The sequence below is a fragment of the Emys orbicularis genome, chromosome 4 (assembly GCF_028017835.1).
Source record: "Emys orbicularis isolate rEmyOrb1 chromosome 4, rEmyOrb1.hap1, whole genome shotgun sequence".
NCBI lineage: Eukaryota > Metazoa > Chordata > Testudines > Emydidae > Emys > Emys orbicularis.
In genome coordinates this window covers 108220751-108246968 of record NC_088686.1, presented here as the reverse complement: position 1 = coordinate 108246968, position 26218 = coordinate 108220751, and the positions used below count along the sequence as shown (strand labels likewise).

Sequence of the window (26218 nt, the reverse complement as noted above, 5' to 3'; positions counted from 1 at the left end):
GACTGAGGGCTGGGTAACTGGGCTGGCTGGGGAGACACGCAGGCTCCCGCCAGATCCTACCTGTCCCTTTTCTTCTTGATGTAGAAGAGCTTCCGGAGGCCATCGAAGTAGACGATGTCGCGGGCGGCGATGGGGCTCTCCACCACCAGGTTGTTCAGCACAGCGATGATGTTCACGATGACGTCGGTCGGGGGCTCCTTGTCGCCGATGCCTCCTGGAAGCTTCTCAATCAGATGGCTCACCACCTTGGTCGCTGCCGAGGCAAACGGACCGTCATCAAGGGCTGGCTCTATGGGCTGGAGCAAAGCACTGGGACTGGTGCCGCCACAGTGTCACCCAGGCCACGCAGCAGCTTGGAGAGGAGATGGCCAGCGGCCTGGGTGACGGGATAGCAACACGCGCAATGGGGAGAGAGGCCTAGTGGGTGCAGCAAAGACCAGGACTTCCTGGGTCTCACTGAATGGCCTAAAGCAGGGAATCAGCAGCACAGCCACGGGGGGAGGGATAGCTCAGTGGTTTGAGCATTGGCCTGCTAAACCCAGGGTTGTGAGCTCAATCCTTGAGGGGGCCATTTAGGGATTGAGGGGGGGAATCTCTCAGGGACAGTACTTGGTCCTGCTAGTGACGGCAGGGGACTGGACTCGATGACCTTTCAAGGTCCATTCCAGTTCTATGAGCTAGGAATATTTCCATTAAATTAAAAAAAAAAAAAAAAAATTCCTAGGTGGCCCTAAACTAAGGGGAGGTGCAAAAGCTAGTGAGGACCGAGAGACCCCTACGCATCCACCTGTGGTATATGAATAGCACAAAAGGTGCTTAGACGCACGGGCAGAAAATAAATAGGGATTCAGCTTGGAAAAGGCTGTTAAAACACCTGGGGCCTTGGAAATGCTGTGAGGGGGAGATGAGTGGCTTAGACAGGAGTGTGCCATGTGCTGTTTATTCTTTTGCAATGTAGATTACACCCATCACTGCTGCCAGTGCTCCAGCTGTGTGTGCCATCAGTCAAGGTAGGGAAGGCCCATCTGTGCAGAGATCTGCTAGGGGTGCTTGGGCCCCTGGGCCCTTCTGGGCTGGGAAGGCATATGATGTGCCCAGGGGAGTGAGAAAGAGCTAACTAGGCCTGGCTGGTCCCAGGGACGATGGTGGGGATGCTCCCCCAGAAGCACAGGCAGTAAGAGGAGCTGGGAAGGTCTCTCAGAAGAGCGGCCTGTTGCTAGCAGCAGCTCCTGCCGCATCTAACCCCTGCTGCCATCGACGGCCGCTGTCAGCCCTGGGCTCTCACTGCAGCCCCTGCCCGCAGCACTCACCCATCTCGTCCTTGTTGCGCGCGTTGCGAGACAGATTGCGGATCAGCCCCGTCAGGGAGCGCAGCTGGTGATGGTCGGCCGTGCGGACTCGGTCCAGCACGGGGTTCAGGATCCGCTCCTGCTCCAAAGCCACCCTGCTCAGCACGCCAGCCCACTGGGGATGGGGACAGAGAAAGGGAGAGTTACAGGGGTGTTGCACTCTGGGCCATTCAATACCGACCTACCCCACCCTCACAACCCCTGTCCTCAACCCTTCCACTCCTAGCCCGTGTATCCCCCCATCCCCACCACCCCATGCATCCACCTGATCCCTGCCACTCCCACTCCCTGCCCACACATCTCCCCCTCCCATATCTACCACCCCACCCCCGGCCCCATTCTCCATCCCTCTGGCGCTGCCTTCCCTAGCCCCCTCACACCCGTATTTCATCCTCCGCCGCAAGTGGTTGCCCCGGAGACAACTCTGCTGTAGTAGGGAGGGCTGGAGGCACAACTGCTCCCAGCCTGCCCTTGAATGCTGCCAGCTGCCAGGTAATGGTGGGCGCAGGGGGATGAGACCAGGGCAGGTGGCATCACTTCCTGGAGGGTGGGTACAGAGGCTCAGCTCAGCCTGATCTCTCTGGGCCTTGGTGTGCAGGCCACTGCTGGGATTTGGTCTCCTTTCCCCCTGTGCCACTCCCTCTTCTCTTCATTTCCCTGGGGCATTCGTCCCGTGGCTGGGAGGGCGGGAGCCTGCCCCTGGCTGGCCGATGCCCACCCTGGCATACAGACACAGTGACATTGGCAGCCCTGGGCTGTGGAGTGTCAGGGCGCTGGGATGGGCAAGGCAGAGGTGGGATGCCACCACGGTTCAGCGCTGGGGGGGACCCGCTCAGCCATGCCACAGCCCTGAGAATGCCCACTTGGCACTGCGCACCAGTCATCTCCCCCTCAGCAGCTGGGCAGAGGTGACCAGAAGCCCTAGGGACCTACAGCGCAGCCAGCCTCCCTGCACTGCCCCACCGCGGAGTCCAGCCTCCGGGGCTGATTCAGGCTGGGCCTCTCTGCAGTGGTGGCTCCAGTCTGCAGAGGTGAAAGTAAGCCGGTACGCCCCGGTACGGCGTACTGGCAAGAGCTGGTGCGCTGTACTGGGGCGGTCCGGCTTCCCCTGGCAGCAATTTAAAGGGCCTGGGGCTCCCAGCAGCGGCCCTTTAAATTGCCGCTGGAGCCCTGGGATAGCGGCAGCGAGGCTCTGGGGGCTATTTAAAGGGCCGGGGCTCCCGCTGCCTCTACTGCCCTGGGCCCTTTAAATAGCCACCGGAGCCCCTCTGTCGCTACCCCAGGGCTCCGGGGGCTATTTAAAGGGCCGGGGCGGTAGAAACAGGGGAGTCCTGGGCCCTTTAAATAGCCCCCAGAGCCCTGCTGCCGGAGCCCTGGGGTAGCAGCGGCAGCTGGGGGCTCCGGCAGCAGTTTAAAGGGACTGGGGCGGTAGCAGCGGCCGAGCCCCGGGCCTTTTAAACTGCTTCCAGAGCTCCCGGCTGCTGCTGCTACCCTGGCGGGGGATGGGGAGGGCCGGGGCTGGCTCTGACCCTCCTATCCCTGCCTCTTCCGCCCGAGGCCCCGCGCCTTCCGGGGGCCAGAGCCGGCCCCAACCCAGCCCCGTACCGGTAAGTCCCTATTTCTACTTTCACCCCTGCCAGTCTGTCCCAGGCTGGGGGATGTATGGGCTGTGGTCACCCATCTTCCAGCTAGTCTGTCAGAGGCCACCACAGCCAAGGGGAAGGACTCAGCCTGGGTGGCATTGGACTGGCCTGTCCCCAGGCCCAACCTCACCCTCCGGTCTCCAGCAGTGATGTTCTGCAGTGCCCCTGAGGCCGCCTCCGTGGTGTGTTTGTTCAGCTCGCAGCGCTGCAGCAGCCGGTTGTAAATGCCCACGATCTGCGGGTTCCAGAGCCACTCCATCCCCTTGGGGTCCTTGGAGACCTCCGTGAAGGTCACCATGTCTGTGTTCATGTAGTGCTGGGGGGCCGAGGAGAGAGAGACCAGTCCGTCAACAAAGAAACGCAGCCCTACGGGGGCCCTGTGCACATGGGTCAGCCCCGCTTCCCTCTCACCTCCGTCCCCAGCCCCATGACCCTCATCCCTATCAACCAGGAGCAACGCAACCTCCCTAAAAGTTGGGGGGCTACCGGCACCCGAACAATGGCCCCGCCCCCATGCCACCCCTTCCCCCCCGAGGCCCTGCCCCCACCCTCGCACTGCTCATTCCCCCAAGGCCCCACCTCCACCCCGCCTCTTCCCCTCAAAACTCCTCCCCCACTCACTCCTCTCTGCCCCCTTCCCCCCCTTCACTCGCCCTTACGGCCACCAGTGGGAGGGCATAGCCCTTCCAGCCACTTTTAAAAGTGATGGTGCCATGGCCTCTTGGTCCCCCGCATCCCCTTGACCCCCATTCTCTTCCCTATCACCCGTGCCCCTATGAGCACCCAGCTCCATCCCTTGATTTGTGACTCCCCCCACCTCAGCCGGCTGCGTGGGCTCACCAGGGGAGCGTTCCAAAGCCAGGCACACAAGTATTCCTGGAAATCGATTTTAAATGTCCCCGCGTGAGTTCTCTCACGGGAAGGTGCGCCCGCTCTCAGCCAATCACAGACTCGGAAGAGCACCAGGTGATCAGTTATCTGATCAGTCTCCACCCACCCACACCCACATCCACACACACACCCTCATCCACTGCCCACTGGAGGCTTCTGGCCTGGCCCTGGGCGGCTGAACAAATTATCTGCTCACCCCTCGTTGCAGCGACCCAGCTCATCACTCACTGGCCATGTTCTGTTCAAGTCCCCTCCCGCTTCCCCCCATCGCCCCCCAGGATGCGCCCGCCCGCCCCATTCTCACCTCTCGCACTCGCCTGCCTTGGGGGCTGAAGCAGCCCACCAGCTCCCCCGTCCCTGCGGTGCCGTCCCTCCGGTGCCCCTCCAGCCGCTGCAGCGAGGATGGGGGCATCTCGTCGTACAGACGGTAGGAGAGGTTCCGCAGCACGCACACGGCGTTCTCCACGCTCTGGGGATGGGGGAAGGGGGATCAGCCGGGGCCACTCCAGCTGGCTCGCCTTTCAGAGCCCACGTGGGAGAGGCACTGGCTGGACCGTCCCGCCCAGCACTGCTGACTAGAGCCTGGGCCCAGCCAAAGGGGAGGCTGGGAACAGGGCCTCCCATCAGGGCTGGGTTAATGCTCCCGCAGTGCCAACACGACCGATAAAGCCCACAGCTGGCCAGCCCATGTCTAATGTGCCCATCACCCTGGTATCGGGGTGTCAATTCGCTCTCCAGGCTCAGTGCCCTGGTTTGAGGGGCTCCCAGTGAGCAGGGACACAGCCCTGCCCTGCCCTGGGACGGTTCATGGGGGTGGGCAGTGATCAGTTTCCCATTCCCTTCTCCAGCTTGCCTGTCTTGGGAAACTGACCCCGATACTCAGACCCTTGGCGGCGGGGCCGAGACGCGCCAGGACCCGTGGTCCCCGTGGTGCCCAGTTGCGGAGAGCTGGAGCATGGCTCAGTCTGCGCCTGAGAGGCGGACGGAGGCACGGGCTTTCCGAATGGAAACACTCCGCATTCGGGGCTGAAGGGGTCCTGAGTGACCCCCTGCAGCCCCGGCCTTGCTCCCAGCATCCCAACCCCCACGTCCTCCCAGGCACGGTCCCCTGCCGCTGGGGCGCCTCCCGTCTGGGTCAGAAGGCCTCGTCTCTCAGGGGAGTGTGGCTCAGACACAGGCTATGCACTGCCGGAGCCAGCCCACTGCCTTCCTTCTCCTGAAGAGGTGTGCAGGGGAGGGGCCCGGGGGTGCTGCATATGTTGGGGCAGGAGTTTAGTAGGAGGCTGGGGATGGCCCAGGGCCGATCAGCTGGCAAAGGGCTCCGGGAGGCTGGCGGCTCTGACAGCAGCAGCTCTAGGGGTTAGGCTGCCTGTGGGGACTAGGCCTGGTCCCCTCAGCCACTCGCCACGGAACAGCCCCAGGGCACTCAGCTGGCCCAGCCTGTCTCCCGTATGGCAGAGCCATGGCAGGCTGCAGGCTGGGGGGGGGGGGGGGGGGGGGAGGGGAGAGAAACCCCATTGTTCTCAAGCGGGGGTGGCACCAGCTACCGTCAGTGCAGCCTCGCAGGGCTGGCCAGGCCGCGCGGGGGAGGCTGAAGGCTGGCCGAGGTCAGGGCTGGTGCCCGTGCTGTGCTGCCGGGGGCAGGGGAGATAAGCCCTTTGGGGCAGGGCCTAGCGAACCTCAGGCATGTGGGGCGGGGCTAAGGACGTTGGTACCACGTGAAGTGCTGCTCCGAGCCAGGAGGAAGCAGAGACAGTGAGAGAGCTTCACTCCCGCCCACACTGAGCCGCACCCCAGCCTAGGCTGTTCGCTCTAGGCGGTGAAGACGAGGGGCTGGATCCCCAGCACAGACAGGCAGACGCAGACTCCCTCTGGGGGCAGGGGCCTCACCTTGTCCTCTGACTTCCCCACCTCCAGAGAGCTGTTGATGTAATTGATCATGGAGTCCACCAGCCTGTGGCACTCACGCATCTTCTGCCGGGTCTGCTGGCTGGCGGAGCTGAGGTTCCTGCAGGGGGAACGTAGGGCCCAGCACTGTGAGATGGAATCTCCCCTGCCAACCCATGCCCCCAGCCTCTGCCGGGACCCCCTTCTCTGCCAGGACAGAGCCATTGCCCATCTAGGATTCCCGCTCCAACAGTGGCCAATGCTGGATGCTGCCGAGGGAGGTGTGAACACCTTGTAACGTCCCTCCGTGTGGAATACTAACTCTGGGCTGGGCATTGCTGCCTGACCCTGGCTGCTCCCCAGTTCGGGCCCTGCAGCATGAGGACTGGGGATACAGTGTCCCGCCCAGGGGGCATGCAGGCCTTGTTCATAACACTGAGGGCCAGAACCAATACCAGAACCTAGAAAGTCTCCATTGCTCTTGGCCCAGAGCTCCCCCAGCCCGCGTGGCTCAGTGGCCAGGGCGCGGGGAACACTCTCCATGCCCAGGGGCTGGCAGAGCTGGTACCTGAGGAGGCCTGTGGAGTTGTAGAAGATCTCCGCTTCCGAGGCGTTCTGCTGGATGATGGCAGCGCTGCCCGTGCCGGAGAGCGGGGTCAGGATCAAGTCGGTGAGTGGCTCCAGGGTGTCCCGAGCCAGCCGGTCCTTTAGGGTGTCGCTGGAGGAGAGATTCCACAGGATCCCTGCAGGCCGCAGAAAGCAGCACTTAGCCCCAGAAAGCATCCAAACGGGTTGAACTTCTGGGCCATTTGTACCGGGGTTCATGCTCTCCTTCCTCTGACAAGCCTGCTGGGCTAGCTGCCCCTTCCAGGCTGCCACTCTCGCTTCCCAGAGCACGGGGGCTGCCACTCTTAGCTCGCAAGGGGGCTCCAGCAGCAAGTGACCTTTGCCCCCCCCCCCCCCCACCTGAGTGCCTGAATCCCAGCAGGCAGCCTCTGATCCGCAGCCACGGGAGGAGGCAGGGCTCAGAGGACTCTTCCCATCCTACTGGAAGCTACTCGGAGCTCAGAAACCCCGATGCAGTGACTTGACTCCCACAATGGCAGGCATGCTGCACAAGCCACCGAGTTTTGCTGGCGTCATTCGTGGCCCTGCTCTGTGTGGATGGGCAGCCTCTCGGAGTGGGGTCTAATTATCTGGGGCTATTAATCATCAGTCAGCTGCACACAGGCAGCCAGGGAAGGAGACCCGCTGCCCCCCAGTTCTGATGAGCCCAAGGAGTGGCACCGACAGACATAACTAGCAGGGGGAGTTGAGAGGAGACAGACACTGTTTGAATCCAAGCTGTGCAGGGCCCTGTTCCAGCAGCTCCGATGCCAAACAAAGCCTCTGCACTAAGGCGTTGCTGCAAGAAACACACAGTTTGTTGGGGGTTCCTGAAATTCCCAGGAACTTGTCGGAGCAGGGCAGCCCCGCAGGCTTGGGCATGTGCCACCTGCTGCATTCCAGAGCTCACCAAATCCTCCCTTTCCCTTACCTGCCACAGCAGCTGTCAGGATAGAGCAAAGCATCTTGCTATCCCACTAGGGGTAGCAGCACGGCCTGGGACTCAGGGGACCTGGGTTCAATTCCTGGCTCTACCACAGACTCTCTCTGTGCCCCAGGGCAAGTCACTGAATCACTCAGTGAGTCTGATCCCCGTCTGTAAAATGGGGAGAACGCCTCCCAGGGCTCTTGTGAGACTAACTGACTGTGAGGCACTCAGCTACTCAGCCACAGAGAGACTCCCTGCTGCCGAGCTTCCGCCCCCGCTGCATCTGATGCTTTAGCAACAATGGCCTAGATTCCCTCGCTGGTGTGAATTCACTGCAGTGGGGCTTTGATGATTTACACCAGTTGAGGACCCAGTTCTGATCTCCCCGGGAGGCAATGGGACCTGACAAGGAGGCGCCCCGCCTGCCAGGCACTCCCTGTGTGCAGGGCAAGCCAGCCCAGGGCTGAGCTATCTGGCGATTGCTCTCTCCATCCTCCAGCTGCATTTAGCTAAAACCACTTTCACAGACTCCATTACGCTTGTAATAGGCATTAAACCCTTCGCATCATCGCTCCTGGGCCCGGCTTTCCCATTAGCCCTGGTATTAGCTGAGACAATCAGAGCCTGGCGGGCAGGATTAGAAAGGGCCTTTGTAACAGAGGCAAATATAATCTCTGCTCTTGGCCTCTCCCTCACAGCGCTGCCTGCGATACACAAGCCAGGTGGAATCTGGCCCCTGGCCAGGGCCCAATCTCCCCCTCCACCATTCATCTCACTCCCTCTTTGCTCCATCCAGCAGCAGCAGCCAGTCTGGGCAGGAGAAGCCTGTATCCCTCCCCCATCTCTATATCTGCCTCAGCTCCCCACTCTTATCAGCACGCTCCCCACCTAGGAGGCACTGGGGTGTAGCCCAGCCTGGATACATAAAAGGGACAGCATCCCTTCCCATTCCAGGGCGGCCTGGATGACTGACTAATCCCTCCTCCCACGGGCAGGGCAGGACAGTCTGAGCTACCCACCCACCCCAGGTTCCCTTGCCTGAGCCCCGCCTGGCCCCACAGTGATAAGATCCAGAGCTGACTGGCTGTACAGTAACCCAGGCTGCCAGCTCCTGCGAGCAGGGTTCACGTGCCTGCTCTCCCTGGCACACCCATGGGCCCTGACAGCGCGGTGTAGAACCAACCGTGCAGTGACACTGACCCCGGAGGAGTGAAGTTCAGCACGAGACTGGCTGGGGGAATTGAGCTCCAGGAACAGAGGGCTCCTGCGCTGGCAGCGGCATCTCTCCAGCTGTGGCCCCCCTACCATCGCTCCCTGGCCTGCATCAGAACTAGGCCAGGCCATGTAACCACCGGGCCTCAGCACACTCCAGTCGAGTAACCTTTGCCCTGTCAGCCCGTAAAGACAGCTGAGGCCACCTGCGGGGCCTGGCACAACCATAGCTTGGCCTGGGTACTTTCTAACGAGGGGGCTTATATGGCTCCATCACCGTAGTACCTCACAACACTTAATGTAGATATCCTCACAACACTCCTGCAATATAGGGCCGTGCTATTAACCCCAATTTGGGGGTGGGGACCTGAGGCACAGAGACTATGGGCTAGAGTCACAAAGGTACTTAGGGGGCCTAGCTCCCACTGAAATACCTTTAAGGATCTGAATTGCCCAGGGTCACCCAGAAAGTCTGGGGCACAGCAGGGAATTGAACCCAGCTCTCCTGAGTGCTAAGCCAATGCTCTAACCACTAGGCCATCCCTTGCACTCCAACAGACACTCTTAATGCTCACTATTCAGGATTGTGCTTGTCAGGCCAGGAGAGGAGCCATGTGCATGCACCCTCAGAGGCTGCAGAGCCATTCCCTCTCCTGCCATTGCTGCTGGGCAATAGGGTTTAATGGCTTCTTATCTGAACCCTAAAGTAGAACTAGACAAAAGAGTTCCAACGTATTTGTTCCCTGTCTTTCATCAAAGTCAGAAATTTTGGCCAAAAACAATTTTTTCATTGAAATGTCAACATTTGAAAAACATCAACTAGCCCAACTTCAAACGCCTTCCTCTCCCAGTATCTACCCAGTCTAGTGCCACCTGATGGAGACTTGGTGTAACTACAACAGGAGCCGATGGGGTGAAGAATGAGGTGGAAGACAAAGAAAGAGCTATTATGGCCGGTTTTGGCTGATCCCAACAGAATGCGCTATCACCCATACAACTGCCCGGGAACACCCATTGTCGCGAAGGGGCTATCAGGACTCTCAGGACAATCTCCTGTTTTAGATGCTCCCAACTTTGCTGAGCTGAAAGTTTCCAGGTTTGGCTCCACCCAAAGGGATTTTTTTCAAAGCTGGAGTGAGATCTCGTTAGCCTTTGCTGAGACATGGAGCTTCCCTGTCATTAGTCTGAGCAAAGCTTTCCGATGGCTTTTGTGCTTGCACGTAAGTTCTCCAGCCAGCTGCTCCTCACTGAGGACTAGGGCCCTGAGCTGGCTGCAAAAGCAGCATGTACATAGAAGGTGGGAACACAAGGAGGGGCGGGGTTGAACAGGATCCTGAAATATAAAGGGAGCCAGCAGTGGGATCTGGGGAAGAAGGGAGCTGTGATTTTGCACTGGAGAGATAACAGGGGCAGGCAATGCAGTCTAGAAGATCTGGTGCTGGATTGGGACTCAGGAGACCTGGGTCCTATTCCCAACTCTGCCACTGGCCTGCTGGGTGACCTTGGGCAAGTCACTGCATCTCCCCATGCCTCAGTTTCCCCTCCCACCCTTTGTCCATTTAGACTGTAGTCTCATTGGGGCAGGGACTTACTATGTGTGTGTACAGCACCTGGCACAATGGGGCCCTGATCTCAGCTGGGCCCCCTAGGTGCTGCTGCAACACAAGCAGTTTAGCAGTAACCCCAACAGACTACCTTCCCTTTCCCCGCTCAGCCCGGCGCTCCCTCCCATGCACTGACCCGTGACGTTCTTGCGCAGCTCGTCATCCTGCTCGCGCAGCGTCCTCATCAGCTCGTAGATGCCGTTCTCCTCCACCAGCGCCAGCTTGTTCTCGGCATTGTCGTAGATGAGGTTGCGCATGGCGCCGGTGGCGTGGCGCTGCAGCTCCTGGTTGGGGTGGTTGAAAAGCTTCACCAGCTTGGGCATGGCTTGGAGGCTGCGAGCCTGGAAGGGAGGCAGGGCGGCGGGTGAGAGGTGGTGGGGCCTGTAGACCCAGGAGTCTGCCCAGGCCTAGCCCGCACTCATCGGAGGCTGCCCTTCCCACAATGCACACACCCCGCCATCAACCAGGCGGGGACGAGCAGGGCCCCTGTGGAAGCCATCAGCGTCACAGCCTGGCTAGGAGCGGCCGCTGCAGAGTGGTGGGGCTGTATCCCCCCCCAGCATGTTCTGTCAGTGCCTGAGTGCACAGCTGGGGTGTCCCTTTCCCAGCATGCCCTTGGCATCTGCCCCCAGGCACCCATCCTCGCCTCGCCCCTCACCTGCTTCTTGGCATCATTGTCACTGTAGCACTTGTGCTGGATGTAGGCGGCTCCCAGCACCTGCAGGTTGGGGTCACTGGCCATCAGGTATTTCACTGCTGACGGCAGGTCAATGTCGTCAAACCTGGAAACCAAGGGAGGGTTAGGAGTGGCCACCATGCCCCCTCAGGGCTCCCTCCTGCCCACCTCACAGTGGGGCTCCACCACGTCCTGCATGCTCTGCCAAGGCGCCCACCAATTCGACCCATGTCACTCCTTCACCAGGCCCAGGACACAGGGTCGCCCACCTCTGGTCAAAGACGACTGGCCAGGGCAGGACTTCTTCAGATCCCATCACGCTGCTCCTAACAGCCTGTAGGGGTCACTCCTGAGCAACATGTGCTATCCCTCCCATGCCCAGAGCCAAGTGGGTCACGGCTATAGCACTGCAATCTGGAGCAATGCTAGCCCAGGAAGCAACAGGGCCCAGGGCAGTCCTTTGCGACAGCATCAGTACTGCTGGGCCACTTCACTGCTGCTCCAGCTCCCCTCTGCTTTGCCCCCACACCCTACGGATGACCAGGTGAGCTGCAGAATTTACCCGTCGCATGGGGCCGCATCAGGCAACAGGTCAATCACTTAGACGGAGGGACGGTCACGCCCCAAACCATCCACAATGCAGGAGACTATGGAAATGCACCAGGGAGGCAGATCCGGGAACCAGCAGAAGGGAGGCTATGCCTGACCCAGAAGCCCAGCTCCCCTGGTCCCTCTTAGGAAGCTCGGCACGTTCCTTGATCCTTGTCAGGTCAGCTGGGAGCTTCACAGACCACCCCTGCCCCCAAGCCCTGACTCCTGGCTACCTCCTGCACGCTCACCCGCCGGAGTAGGAGTGCTGGGTTGTCAGCGTGTTGTGCCCGTTGTACATGTCGATGGCGCGCAGGTCCTGCAGGTGGTGGTTGGACTCAGCCAGGCTGCGCACAGAGGGGGCCCGGACGTTGCGCTCCATCATGCCCGCGTAGGAGCTCCCCACGCCCGGCTGGGAGGCCGAGAGGCTGCTGAAGGAGCCGGTGCTCAGGCGGGAGCGGTTGTTGCTCTGGAAGCGCTGAAGGGTGCGCATGGCGGGCGCGCGGATGGTCCGGTTCTGAGGCACCTCCACGCTGTCCATCCAGTCGCCTGGCCCCTTCATCCCAGTGTTAGAGCCAGCACTCATCTGCCTCTCAAAGGTGTAGGATCTGGTGAAGTTGCCATTGCTTCTGCCTTTGTAGTGGGCCCCCGGGCCTACCTGCTCCGAGATCACGCTGTAGCGATCATCCATGCCCGCAGGGTTGCCCGGCCCGTCCGCCAGGCGCAGTGACCGCAACGACATGGTGTCGAAGTTTGGCCGGGCTTGGTAGTTCCGCTCGTGGAAGGAATTAGGCCGCGCGGAGGTGCTGGCGGCCTGCGAGAGGGTGTAGCTCATACGGTAGGCTGGGCCCTGGGGCACACCCCCGTTGCTGATGGTAGCCATCCTCTTGTGATGTGGGAGGTCCACAGCTGAGCGGGAGGACCAGCCGGTGGACTTGGTGGTGCTGTACCCATTCTGGGTTGGTGGCTGATACAGCTGAGGGAGAGGGGGAGAAATGGGTCAGCAATGTCTCATTTCAATAGGAAACACACAGCATGTCTTGCTAACTTCTGGCCCAGCAAAGTGAGCCTGGGATCTGAGAATCAAGCTGGGGTCTTTTCCTCTCACCCCTCACCACCAGGAAGAGAAATTCTGCAGGCTCAGTTCCACCCTCAGTAATGCCCGTACAGCCTCCACGAAGGCCACTGAAAGCTAACGAGGTTACAGTCATCTGACGCCCTTGGCTGAGACAGTGGGTTGGACAGGTGTACCGGGAGTCACCACTGGGCCTGCAGACCTTTTAGCACTGGAGGGGACGAGTGAAAGGGAACCAACCTGGCGTGACTCTCAGATCCCAGCTGAGTTTGTTGGTTTTAAAAACACCATTTGACACGGAGGCCTTGAGAGATCAAGGGAGAAACCCTGGCCCTAGTGAATGGGAATTTCACCACTGACTTTGGTGAAGCCAGGATTTCACCCACTAACCAAGGTGGCATGTTTCACAATGGTGCAGCGCAGAGCTGGCTCTGAGGCCTGCGGAGCTCTCTGACTGCCAAGTGTTCTTCCTGCCTCATGGGAGCTTTGTCCACCACTAGAGAACCTCGCCCCCCTCCCTCCACCCTGACTGGCGCCTGGGGGAAATGTGCCCCCCACTACCATTATTAGGACCAAGAGCTTTCCCACGCCTGGCTTGGAACCCAGCCATCCACTGCCAGTGACTGGGATTCCTAAGGGCTACAGGAAGAGAAGCAACTAGCTGGTGACCTGATCTAGCGTGCCGATGGCTGGGTTCCAGATGCAATAGTGATGGGAGCCATATAATGACCCACCAGCCAGACCGACCTGTCTAGCCACACACTGCAGGTGAACTGGTACTTACAGTGCCCTTGGCGTCTAAGCCATTGGTCTGGGATCTGGAGCTGAAGGACTTCTGCAGGGTGTTCCTGTACTGGTCCTGGGAAGAGCTGCCACCTGCAGGACACACAGACAGACAGACAGTGTTCAGCAAAGCTAGAAATGTGCTATGTGGTTCTAAGCACAGCACTAGGGGCATGGGGACTGAGACAGCCCTGGGCAGGGGCGTAAAGAGGGGATCACTACACTTGGATCTGAATACCCAACGCTCTGATGGGGGGATGTTGCAATCTGGATTTGGTGACTGTCTGCAATCGGCTGAACTGCAGCCCTGGAGCCAAACACCCACACACTGTGGTGGAGTCTGGCTTTGGCTCAGGAGCTTCGGAACGCTGCAGCCAGCTGGGACCCATCCCTGCTTGGTAGCCACAGGGAGGTTCCCACGTCATGGGGCGGGCGCTATAGGGTGTAGGAGGTGTACGTAAAATACCCACCAAGGTCCCATCACTGTGCCGAAGGCTCAGCGTGAGCTGCCTCTAGTGCCTGGTGAATGAATGGTCTACGTTAGTGGAGGGGAAGGTGGGAGCCAGTCATCTGCTGCACCTAAACCTCCCAAGCACGGGTTCGACACAGCTGCAGCACCGAGCCCTCACAGCACACGGCCGGCCCAGGAAAGCCCAGGAGCGCACCCAGGAGCGTGCAGGTCACACGGGGACGTGGCTGAGTGAATGAGGGATGCTCCACAAGTGGCAGGAGATTAGCTGACTGTGGGAGAATTCTCTGTCATGACCCACAGCAACTTCTTCTAGGTCAGCCCTGGGCTCCCCCAGTCCCCACACACCTCAGTCCTGACCTGTAGCATGCCTGGTAGTCCAGTCCTGGGCCCCACAGAGCTTTGCCCATGCACCCGTCCTGACCTGCAGCCCTCCTCATACTCCAGCCTTGGGACCCACCCAGCTCTGATAATGCTCCCCAGTCTCGAGCTGCACCCCTCTGCTGTTCCAGCCCTGGGCCCCACACAGATCTGCCAACACACCCCAGTCCTGACCTACAGCCCCTCTGCTATCCCAGTCCCAGACCTGCACACAGTTCTGCCAGTGCATCCTCATGTTGCCCCATTCTACTCCCAGCTATTCCAAACACAGGCCTCTCTAGAGCAGAGAGGCGGCGGTGCTGATGACGCAGACTGGTCTCTGCTGGGCCCAGGATAAAGCCGCTGAATGCTCTCACGTGTGACTCAAGGTAGGGAGGGCTGGAATTTCGCAAGGGGCACATTTTGTTAATCTAAAAATGGCCCTTTTTTCTCTCACATCCATGTTTTTTGTGAAATTTTTCACAACATTTTTCACAAACCCTTTATTGCATTTTTTACCCAATATTTTTATTGGAAATGTTACCGACCATTTTCATTTCTCAGTTTCTATTTTTGAAAATGATTTTTTTTTTAAATTGGAAATAATTTTTCAAAAGAAAAACCCTGCCATGGGCCTACCCCCTCCCCCCCATTCATTTCTTAACAAAGGCAAACAAAACGCTAAAAGAATACAAGCGAAACAACAATGTTGGAAATGGCCGCTCACATTCCCCAAAACATTGCGAGACCCAAAACCTTTGGAACAACTGAAAAATGAGGGGAGTGGGGGGGGGGGGGGGGGATGGTGGGTTTTGGTTTCTTGTTTTTTTTAGTTTCCAACCAGGTCCCAAGCTGGGTTAGGTTGAGGTAGCTCCACTGGGGTCAATGGTGCTAGAGTGATGTACACCCTGGAGGAGCTGTGGCTGGCTGGGCTCCATTGAGGTCAGTGGGACTCTCCAGCTGAGGGTCTCTGGCCAGACTGTGCAGGGAGGGAAAGGTTCGCCAAACAGGCCTTGTTTACGCTGAACGGCTCACCGGGAAACTGAACTCTCCCCTTCCCACCTGGTTTCCCCACCCCCTTTCCCAGCCACACTTGCTCTTGTTAAGAGCGAGCCCGTTTAACAGCGGCCTTAGGTACAAAGGGCCTTTAGAAGGCAACAGCTGGCACGAGTCCTGGAGATCTGAAGGGAGGAGCCTGGCGGGTGAGTGGAGAGCACTGTGGCGGAGAGGCTAGTGAGTAGGGAGACCAGATAGCAAGTGTGAAAAATCGGGATAGGGGGTGGGGGGTAATAGGTGCCTATATAAGAAAAAGCTCCAAATATCGGGGCTGTCCCTATAAAATTGGGACATCTGGTCACCCTACTGGTGAGTGATTAGTTCACCATGGGAGACCTGCGCTGAGACCCAGCTGAGGTTACAAGTGGAATGTGTCCAACCAGCTTCAGTTCAACCCATGGTCAATATTTGTCCCTGTCATAACTATAAAGGGAAGGGTAACAGCTCTCCTGTGTACAGTACTAAAATCCCTCCTGGCCAGAGACTCCAAAATCCTTTTACCTGTAAAGGATTAAGAAGCTCGGGTAACCTGGCTGACACCTGACCCAAAGGACCAATAAGGGGACAAGATACTTTCAAATCTTGGGGGGGGGGGAAGGCTTTTGTGTGTGCTCTTTGTTTTAAGGGGTTGTTCGCTCTTGGGACTGAGAGGGATCAGACATCAATCCAGGTTCTCCCCATCTTTCTAAACAAGTCTCTCTTATTTCAAACTTGTAAGTAAAAAGCCAGGCAAGGCGTCTTAGTTTTACTTTATTTTCTCAACTTGTAAATGTACCTTTTACTAGAGTGTTTATCTTTGTTTGCTGTACTTTGAACCTAAGACAGAGGGGGGTCCTTTGAGCTCTTTAAGTTTGATTACCCTGTAAAGCTATTTTCCATACTGATTTTACAGAGATGATTTTTACCTTTTTCTTTAATTAAAAGTCTTCTTTTTAAGAACCTGATTGATTTCTCCTTGTTTTAAGATCCAAGGGGGTTTGGATCTGTTTTCACCAGGAGTTGGTGAAAGGAAGGAGGGGGGAAGGGTCAATTTCTCCTTGTTTTAAGATCCAAGGGGGTTTGGATCTGTATTCACCAGGAGTTGGTGAAAGGAAGGAGGGGGGAAGGGTCAATTTCTCCTTGTTTAAGATCCAAGGAGTTTGGATCTGTATTCACCAGGGAATTGGTGAAAAGTTTCTAAAAGCTTCCCAGGGTAGGGAATGGTGGCAGCGGACCAGAACTAAGCTGGTAGTTAAGCTTAGAAGTCCTCATGCAGGCCCCTACATTTGTACCCTAAAGTTCAAAGTGGGGATACAGCCTTGACAGTCCCTGTTACAAAATCAACAGCAGAGCTAAGAGCGGCTGGGGGTGTCTGTAGCATCTAAGCTCCCATTTAAAGGTAACTGAAGGCAGCAGTTTCTCTTCTCACTGACGCCATTGATGTCACTGGAGATCTCCCTGGTTTACTCTGGTGTCAGTGAGAGGAGAACCAGGCCCTTGCACAGTTCTAGCCCTGGTGGTTGCCAAGAAACCCTTCCCAATTTAGCCAACGCTGGGTTAGCTCAGGCTGATGCCGTAGGTGGGGGGAGCCTCACTCTCGCTGCCAAGAGGCTTGAGCTTAGGAAGCGAGATGTGGGAAGAGTCAGCCTAAACAAAGAGCTCTGTGTGGCTTGAAAGCTGGTCTCTCTCGCCAACTGCGATTGGGCCAATCAAAGATATCACCTCCCCCACCTTGTCTCTCTCATATCCTGGGACCCCCACGGCTACAACTGCACTGCCTAAGGAAAGCCAGCTATCCGAACACCAAGCAGCCAGAATGCCATCAGCTTTCATTTGTGATGTCATCACCCCACTAGCTCACCAGCAGGCCAGAAAGTCGTCCAGGGTAGCCAAGAGCTGAATTTCTGCACGCTTAGCACCTTTCAAAATCCAGCCACTTCAGTTAGGGGCCTAACTGGGAGCTGAGTTGGGTTGACAAACTGTCTCATTCACTCCGTGGAGAGAACTGATGGAGATGTGGAACGTACAGCAAAGCTCCCTCTCCTTTGATTGCTGTCTGGTTTGGCAGCTACACTCTCTCCCCTCCCGCCTCCGGGGAACATGGGGCTACTTGCCCTATTGACAATGTTTGCTGTGCAGTTGTAGCCGTCCCAGGATATTAGAGAGACAAGGCGGGCGAGGTAATATCTTTTATTGGACACTCAGAGCTGGGTGTAGCTCGGAAGCTTGCCTCTCTCCCCAACAGAGGTTAGTCCAATAAGAACTATTACCTCCCGCAGTTTGTCTCTCTATTGACTTAACGACAGAGGTCAGCTCTTGAGTGTTTTCTAGCAACCTAGGAGATGCAGGCCGGGAAGTGAAACCATGCCCAGTGCTAGCGCTGAGAGGTGGGCCCAGCATTCTTTCACCATACTCCAGGTTGAGCAGGATAATTGCTAGTCCTTCTCAACTCTTGCTTACCCGAGACACTATCCATGCAGGACAGTGACTGGAGATCATTTAAGGAACAAGTTTTGGAGCTTACTTATTGACAGCTGGCCTGAAACACAAGTGGATGGATAAAATGAAAGTGGGACTGGGTTCCCAAAGGCATTGTGCAATTTACTGCCATTCGTAAGATTACCGTCATTTGCATACTGATTTTCATGTCGGTCCTGCCTCTCCGCACTGCAAAATCCTCGCTTTGTGACTGGACAAACCATCCCAGCAGTCGGCACAATCGGCACCTCTCAGGAGAGGGCTGGGATAGTGGGGAGGCTGCAGGTCAGGACTGGGGTACGTTGGCAGAGCGCTGGGGTAGCCTGCACAGCACCTGGCTCTGTTCCCCCAGGCGAATGTTCTACTGCTTGGGAAAGCCAGGGGCTGACGGGAGCAGTTACAGCCTGGCCAACTTAGTGACTAACCCAACCGTGTCCATGTCTCCAAAGGGCTGGAGCCCAGGCCCTTCTCAGTGGGCTCCTCCACCTGCCCCACAATACCCGCCTGGGCCCTGCCACTATTCTCATGGCTGGGTTTGCCCCTTCAGCAGCAGGGAGCCTGGGAGCAGTGAGGCCCTGAGAGGCTGCGTTGTATAAACACATTACTCCTGCATGCTCAATTCCCCGGGAATCAGCCCGCACAGGTTGTGTGTCTGTTGGGATGAAGTAAAACCTGGGGGAATCTGGCAGGAGGAGATGGAAACATACATGCTCCAATCTCTTGCAATCCCTGGCAGGATCAAACAAGCCACGGAAGCCCTGTCACATGCAGCGATATTTGGGGCAGCCGAACAGCTCACTCCACCTCAGGTGAGCCTCTCCTGGGAACCCTTGTGTGGGGGGCTTATTGTCTGTCGGGTAGGACGGCTCCATTTGAGCTCAGAGCTTTCCACAGCCTCTTCCTCTCGCACGGGCAGGACCGTGAGGAGATGTTCCACTTACCAATGTTCCTGTCCCTTGCCCCAGATCCCCAGTGCGTGATCAGGGAGGAAGCCCAGTAGCTGGCCTCTCTCAAACCCCATCCCCAGGCCTGCTGGCCAGCCAGTATGGGTGGGATGGGAGAGATCACTGTGTCTACAAGGAGACAAAGCCAGAGCAGCCACACTGCACTGACAGACACAATCCCAGGAGAGACAATGCCAGAGACATCTGCCCAGCGTGATCCTGCAGCGCTGGGAGGCATCACAGCAGAGGGGGTTGAACTGGCCATTGGAGGGGGCCTGTCTTTGGGCTGGGAATGGCTACAGCAAGGGTCCTTGCACCAGGTCCTGCGGTAAATTGGCACAAAGGTCTGGGGGCTTCCAGCACCTACATCCCAATCTCCATCTCAGAGGCAGAGCAGAGACAAGGAATGGGAGCGGGCTCAAAACCATCTCCCTCTCGACTCTGCTGGCCAGGTGACCCCTCAAGAGTTCCTGACCCATAAGCTAAGAGCCTCTGCCAGAGGGCCATGCCAGTGCTAAGAAGATCCTGCCAAGTGGCAGCTGGTGAGGAAGATCACAGCCCCATGCTGGGCCCTAGCCACAGCTCTGCTGTGGCATAACTCCAAGGGCAGGCTCTCCGAGAGGGACACACTAACCCTGCTTGGCTGACTTGCTGGTGGCTGCAGTTTGGGGCAGGAGGGAAAAGGCCTGAATGAGTTAGTGATCTCTTCCATACCCCTAATCATTTTTGTTGCTCTTTTCTGTACCTTTTCCAATCCCAATATATCTTTTTTAAATGGGGCAACCACATCGGCACGTGTGTCCAGCACCCGGGGCTCTGCCCCTGACGTAGCCCTGTGCGTGCTGCTGGGATACACTCAGAATACAGAAATCATCCTACTAACCTGGCAGACTTCCACCACTTCCTGTGGGGAATAAGAACACACCCCCAGCGCGTACCCCCAGTCAGAGCACATGCATGACTGAGAGGCACCACGTGTCAGGGAGCCCAGAGTTCTCAGGGCAGCCACCTACCATCCAGGGTAACGGGCACCCCCAGCCCCATTTGCCCTGCGTTGTTTCCCAGTGTCATTTCCCTCCACTGTTAGGGATTAAACACGACTGGTGCCTTCACGTCTCCTGCCTGGAGAGCCTGCGTGTGGCTCAGGCTCTGCATCTGCACCACGCAAAGATATTCCTGCACTATAAGGAGAACATGCCACCCTCTGAACACAGCTCAAGGGCCACCACTTGGAACAGAGAAGAGTGGAGAGGACCCAGAACGGTAACAGCAGAGGGTTAGCATTGAGATGCATGGGCAGCGCTTGGAGTGGGGGGAGGGGGCAGCACTGAAATAGGAGAGGGGCTGTAGGTCAGGACTGGGGTGCATGGCAGAGTCGGGTGGGTCCCAGGGCTGGGATGGCAGAGGGGCTGTAGGTCAGGACTGGGGTACATGCAGCGTTGGGTGGGTCCCAGGGCTGGGATGGCAGAGGGGCTGTAGGTCAGGACTGGGGTACATGGCAGAGTCGGGTGGGTCCCAGGGCTGGGATAGCAGAGGGGCTGTAGGTCAGGACTGGGGTACATGCAGAGTTGGGTGGGTCCCAGGGCTGGGATGGCAGAAGGGCTGTAGGTCAGGACTGGGGTACATGGCAGAGTCAGGTGGGTCCCAGGGCTGGGATGGCAGAGGGGCTGTAGGTCAGGACTGGGGTACATGGCAGAGTCGGGTGGGTCCCAGGGCTGGGATGGCAGAGGGGCTGTAGGTCAGGACTGGGGTACATGGCAGAGTCGGGTGGGTCCCAGGGCTGGGATAGCAGAGGGGCTGTAGGTCAGGACTGGGGTACATGGCAGAGTTGGGTGGGTCCCAGGGCTGGGATAGCAGAGGGGCTGTAGGTCAGGACTGGGGTACATGGCAGAGTCGGGTGGGTCCCAGGGCTAGGATGGCAGAGGGGCTGTAGGTCAGGACTGGGGTACATGCAGAGTCGGGTGGGTCCCGGGGCTGAGATGGCAGAGGGGCTGTAGGTCAGGACTGGGGTACATGGCAGAGTCGGGTGGGTCCCAGGGCTAGGATGGCAGAGGGGCTGTAGGTCAGGACTGGGGTACATGCAGAGTCGGGTGGGTCCCGGGGCTGGGATGGCAAAGAGGCTGTAGGTCAGGACTGGGGTAAAGTCGGGTGGGTCCCAGGGATGGGATGGCAGAGGGGCTGTAGGTCAGGACTGGGGTACGTGCAGAGTCGGGTGCGTCCCAGGGCTGGAACAGGAGGCATTGCTACCAAGTGGCACGGAGTTGCAGTCTAGTGCTTCCCTCTCACTCCAACTCCTGCCATGTGGGGTGGACAGACACACGTGACTCACACTCACTGCTCTTGGCTGTCTGGAATCCTGCCTGCCCCTCCTAGCTTCCCCAGCTCCCTCCCTGTCTAGGTGGCTACTTCTCTGGGCAGACCCAGCCCCCTGTCATTCACCTGCCTGCCCCAGCCACGCCCCCACCCCCGGCCAGCAGTGCAGGTTAACTCCTGAGTGTATGACAAAGTTCAGTGAACACAATACACCTGGGGAGAAGAGGTGGGTGCACAGGGGCCTGCCCTCTGCTCCCCACACTCGATCCCAGCTCCAGCACCCCCTCAGTCCTCGGTGGTGATGGGAAGGGTGGGGCATGGCGGGGATGCCTGTCTCCCGCGAGAGGCTGTAGCATGCCCAGCTCCATGCCAGAGCCCAGCCTCAGGGATTGGATTCCATGGCAGGATGGAGGCTGGGGCTAGGCCCAGACAGGTGGATAGCATTGATCAGACAGGTCGGTATCTCGGGGGTGAGGCCCAGTAACTTCACTGGCTGCAGGTCGCGGCACCGTCTGCCCTGCTGGGACACATGACACTTGGCTTTCAGGGTAGGGAGAATCAAGAGGGCTGTGTGCTGCATTGGGTTTCCATGGCTGGGAGCTCCCGCTACAGCAGGGGCTGGCAGGTAGCAAGCTGTCACCTTGGAGGAGGGGCAGAGGAAGGAGAGGTGCATTTCCATGCCTCCCCTCAACCCCCACAGCAATGGCCCCAGCTCTGTGCTTAATTTGTGCCTCAGCCCCGGCACCTCTGGGCCTGGCAGTTCACAGCCCCGGCACCTCTGCATGCTGCATCAGTCAGGAATGTAAAAAGATTGCTTGACCCCGGCCCCTCTTTCATTACAGATTAAACCTGCCCTGGATCCCACCCAAGCCAGCGATTTCCTCCTCATACTCAACACTTCCTATCTTAGCCGAATGCAGCCCAGCCACCAGCTCTGATTTCTTCTGATCACCAGCTGCCAGCCCTCGCTGGGGGCACAGCTCTTCTGCCTGCTCCCAGGGGGGAGGAGCTCCGCAACCTCCTTTGCTCTGCCTGCCTTTTCTGTGCCTCTCCTCAGCTTGTACTTTCCTTTGTTCTAGCTCCCTTCCCCACATTAAACAAACAGAAAATAACAACCTGTGGCTTTTTCTGTACCTGTTCCCAACCTTCCCCTTCTACATGCTCAGTAACTGCTTTGGTCCATCAGCCCCACCCCACCCCTCAATCTGTTTCACCCCAGCTGCAGACTCTGTGTCAACAAAGGCAGAGAGGAGGCAGCCTAATGGTTCTGTTGGGTTGGGCAATCCCCTGGAGGGGCGGGCAGGCAGGCAGGCTGTGGTGCTGGCCCCAGTGTCAGGAAGGAGCTGGAGGGAGCATTCCCGGGGTCTGGCTGCAGGAAGGCGGTGGCGTGGCACTGAAAACACGCTTTCACCTAAGCCCAGCACTGGCACGCAGGAATCACACTCATCTCCTGGCCTGTCTCCTTGGGAGTGAGAACAGGGGAAGAGTTTAAGAATAAGGCCTTTGTGTCTCAGCCTGGAGTCAGGGAGCTCAAGTCCCTAGGGGGTTCCCGCCATGTGGTGCTAGTCACAGTAGCGAGATTAGGGGCAACAGTCTCTTTTAGTGAGCGGAGACAGGCAGCCTTGGAGAATGCCTGTCAGGCTGCAGGAAAGCAGCTCCTGGGCTAGGACAAAATTCCAGGGCAGGGTGAGGGTGCAGCACTCAGAATTAGATTGGGTCGGAAAGAGATCAAAGGAAGGAGAAGCCACAAAGGCAGCTCCAGGTGTGCGTGGGAACTGCTCGGCTGCTGGTGCTCAGATCCTGGCAGCTCAGGGAGATACACCCTTTGCCTTTCTCCACTGCCTTCCCCACCCAGCAGCCTCAGAGCACTTCACAGGCATTAATCAAGTCAGCCTGATAGAGGGTTTGTGCAACACCTACAATGGGGCCCTGGTCCATGACGTGGGCTCCTGGGAGCTACCACAACACACACAATAAACACCACCGCCCCAGGAGGCAATTGGCATTGGACAGGTGCGGAACCGATGCACAGCGAGGCTAAGGAACTTCTCTAGGTCACGCAGGAAATCCATGGCAGAGCCTGGATGAGAACCGATGGACCTGAGCCACCAGTGGGCAGTGAGCGTGACACTCTCCGATTCTGAGGGGGTAGCTTTTTACACCCAACTTGCACTAGTGTGAACGACTGCTAGGGTCTGTCCCAGGCCTCCCCACTTACAGTCCTGGGCTGTAACAAGCCATCCTCCCCCCAGGAGAAAGGCGCAAGGGTCTTAAGGGACAGGAGGTCAGTTCCCTCCAGCCCCTCAAACACACACTCTCTAAACATGGTGACATTAAATGAAATAGCTACTAAATGCTTCACTGTCACACATCCATAATAGATAGAAACCTCTTGGGTCTGTCATCCCAAGTCTAGTCTGCCGGGTGCCGTGGGGACTGTGACTGGGGGGAGTTAGGGATCGTGCACAGGGGTCAGAGATCGGCTAGTACACGAGACCCTTCGCTGGGGGCATGGGAGCAGCGCCTCGGGAACGTTCCATGGGGCAGTGATAAACTAGATGCATGGAGTGAGCGGGGGCTCCGCCAGCTCAGAGGCAGCCGTGCAATGCCAGAGCAAGTAAACAAACAGGTCTCCCCCAAGCCAGTATTTGAAACCCATCACAGTCCTGATCCCTGCTGACATCTGCTGGATTGTGGCTACTGGCATAGCTCCGTTTCAGCTGTGGGGGGGCATCCTCTCCCCACCCCCAGCTTACAGTCTGGGCCCCAAATCCAGACATCCTAGCAAGTAAAAGCAAGTGGTACAAACATGTCCAGGGGGCACCTGGCTTGCATGCTACAGAACCTGGGGAGGGGAGGGGGCATTCTGAGCAGCACGTGGGCTCAGCAGCTTGCACCCGAGGCCTTGTCTCCAAATGATTTGAGAGGCTCATAGACAGCTAAGGGGGTTCTGGAGTGGAGACCCACTGCCCGGCTGGAGGAGCCGGGGCTGTGTCTTCCATGTACCGACCGGGGGGGCAGAAACTTCCCCCATGGGGAAAAATATGAAATTTTAGACGTTTGCAAAAAACAAATCCCCACCCCTGAAAAGCGAATGCTGGGAGTTTCCCCAGGCCTAGCTCACAAGTGCCGCTGGCAAGTTCTCCCCCAGAGCGTTGAGGCCCAGGCGCCCTAGCAGACCTGGGGAAAGATAAACACACTCCCGTCTCTTGCCTCATTCTCAGGCCTCACCCCGCCCCAGAAAAAGAGAGAAAGGAAAATGGGGCGAGGCGGGGCTCTGGGTGTGCTGGGCTGTCAGGCGGGGAAGGCCAGCCCTAGCGTGCAACCAGGGGAGGGCTGTTGCAAAACAGAGACACTGGACCTCCCCGCAATGCAATAAACAGGGAGTGCTGGAAAGCCCGGGCTGGACTCTTCAGGGAAGGAGCCAACAACAGGTGGGAGCCCCTTGCTTTGTTACTTTCTCTTGTGCTGGTGATACCCACAGGGGGAGCTGGCCCCGTCAGACAGTGGGGCACGGTTCACCCCCTTCCTGCCCAGTCTGCCCCACATGGACCCATTCCTTGGCCTCTAGGGCCCTGGCTGGAGCCCTGATGGGTTCTGCCCCCCCCCCCCCATTTCCCCAGGGAGATTCCCCCAAGTTCGAGCTCCCTCCACGCAGTGTGGGCCGCGATTCTCCCCCATTAAACCTGCTGCACAAACCCGTAGAGAGAGAGCAAATGTACGGCACAAACAACAGCCGCCAGCCCGGGAAGGCCAGGTCACCTGTCTCAGAGGCAGAGCTCCCATTAACACAGCAAGGAGAGCAGCGCCTTCCCACGCAGGAGCTCAGCGCGAGTCACACACATTGGCCAGTTGAACCTCCAGCACCCCCCACCCCACCCCCGAGGGCAGGGAATGACCATTATCCCTATTGTACAGATGGGGAAACGGAGGCACAGGGTAGCAAAAGTGACTCGCCTGCAGTCACAGAGCAGAGCTAGGCCTGCCTCCCAGTCCCCACCCCCTGTATAATCCCATCCCCAGCAGAGGTGACAGATGAGAGGGGCTGGAGCCCTGCCCCCAAAGCCAGCAGTCCCTCGAGACACCCCTTGGCATAGCTAGCTTTGGAGGGCACCGCGTCCTCGTCTGTGAAGCCCGTCACGCTGCCAGTGTGGCCCCCCCCCTTACCTTTGTCCTCGACGTAGTCGAGCCCTGGTCCGTTTGTCCTGGGGATGGAGCCGCTCTTCTGCAGCATCCTCATGCGGACCTGCTCCTGCACCCGGGCGCTCTTCAGCAGCTCCGCGTCGGGCGCCTCCTTGCTTTTCCTGCCCAGCTGCTGGTCCGAGGGCAGTGCCAGGGAGCTCACGCCGGCCTCCGGCTGCAAAGCCGAGAAGAAGAAGTTATTCTCCTGCATGGCTCCTGTCCCGGCCAGGCGGGAAGCGTGGCTCGGTCTGTCCCAGGGCCCTGGCTCTGCCAAGGAAAGGTCCCACTGTTGCTAACACCAGTTCCACTTCCTCTGTCCGTCTGAGCCGAAGGCCAAGCTGAGACGCCAGGGAGCTGAGGGTCTGCAGTAGGAATGCAGGGTGGGGACGGCTGCCAGATCCTGCCTCGGCCCTGGCTGGGGAGTCAGTCTGAGCTGCTCTGGGGAGACGGCACTGGGTGCCCCCGGCCCACACCACCCCTATCCTCGCACAAGTGCTGGCTTCCTGGGATGGGACTCTGCCACTCTGAGACACGGTTACACCCCTCTGCCTAGCCACTGACATCACCACGGAGGCCGGCTTTCAGGCAGAGCAGGTCAGCCAGTTCCACCTTAAGCAGGTGAGGGCTTTGGCGGGGCCTGGCTTCCTCAGCTTTAAGGTGGAATTGCAGGGATGCACAACCAGCCCCTGCCCTGCCACACCTTGTCAGCAGAGTAAACTAGCACAGGCAATTACTGGAGTCACCACCCCATGCCTCAGGGGCCAGGGCAGCCAGGAGGATTGTGGGGATGCTGGCACCCTCCTCCCACCCGGACTGCGTGGGTAGCTAAGTGGCCCTGCTGCCCGTGGCCTGATGTGACAGCACCAGGAAAGGCTGAATGCAGAGACGCTGTGCCATAAAACCCAGATCGACCGTCTTGCCCTGGCCTTGGTCACGGCAGCAGTCTCCCGGCTCGGGAAGGATTAGCACTGCAAGCCAGAGACTCCGATATGCAGCCAGCACTGGGGGCCAGGGCAGGAGCGGTTGCTGCTCAGGAGCTGGGGTAGTCAGGGGGCATTCTGTTCCCATGCGTTGGGGTCTGGCCCTGTTGGAAACAGCAGCGTGGGGCACGTGCACGGCGGGGAGGGAGGGGGGGGAAATCAGGTTTGATTGTGGGCAACAGCAGTAATACAGGCTGTGTGCTCTGGGCCAATTT

General features: G+C 58.4%; 1 protein-coding gene across 1 annotated transcript in view; it reads right to left on the bottom strand.

The window, feature by feature from the left end:
• PKP3 (plakophilin 3) overlaps positions 1-25234 on the bottom strand; it is a 28694-nt gene extending 3460 nt beyond the window's left edge. The window contains exons 1-11 of the mRNA XM_065403966.1: positions 25009-25234; positions 13244-13335; positions 11636-12360; positions 10779-10902; positions 10257-10461; positions 6339-6513; positions 5774-5891; positions 4188-4352; positions 3123-3308; positions 1311-1464; positions 61-253 (exon numbers count right to left, since the gene is read on the bottom strand). Coding sequence (XP_065260038.1) covers positions 61-253; positions 1311-1464; positions 3123-3308; positions 4188-4352; positions 5774-5891; positions 6339-6513; positions 10257-10461; positions 10779-10902; positions 11636-12360; positions 13244-13335; positions 25009-25234 — 2363 coding nt within the window. The remainder of the gene's footprint in view (positions 1-60; positions 254-1310; positions 1465-3122; positions 3309-4187; positions 4353-5773; positions 5892-6338; positions 6514-10256; positions 10462-10778; positions 10903-11635; positions 12361-13243; positions 13336-25008) is intronic.
• Between the last annotated feature and the right edge of the window lie 984 nt (positions 25235-26218).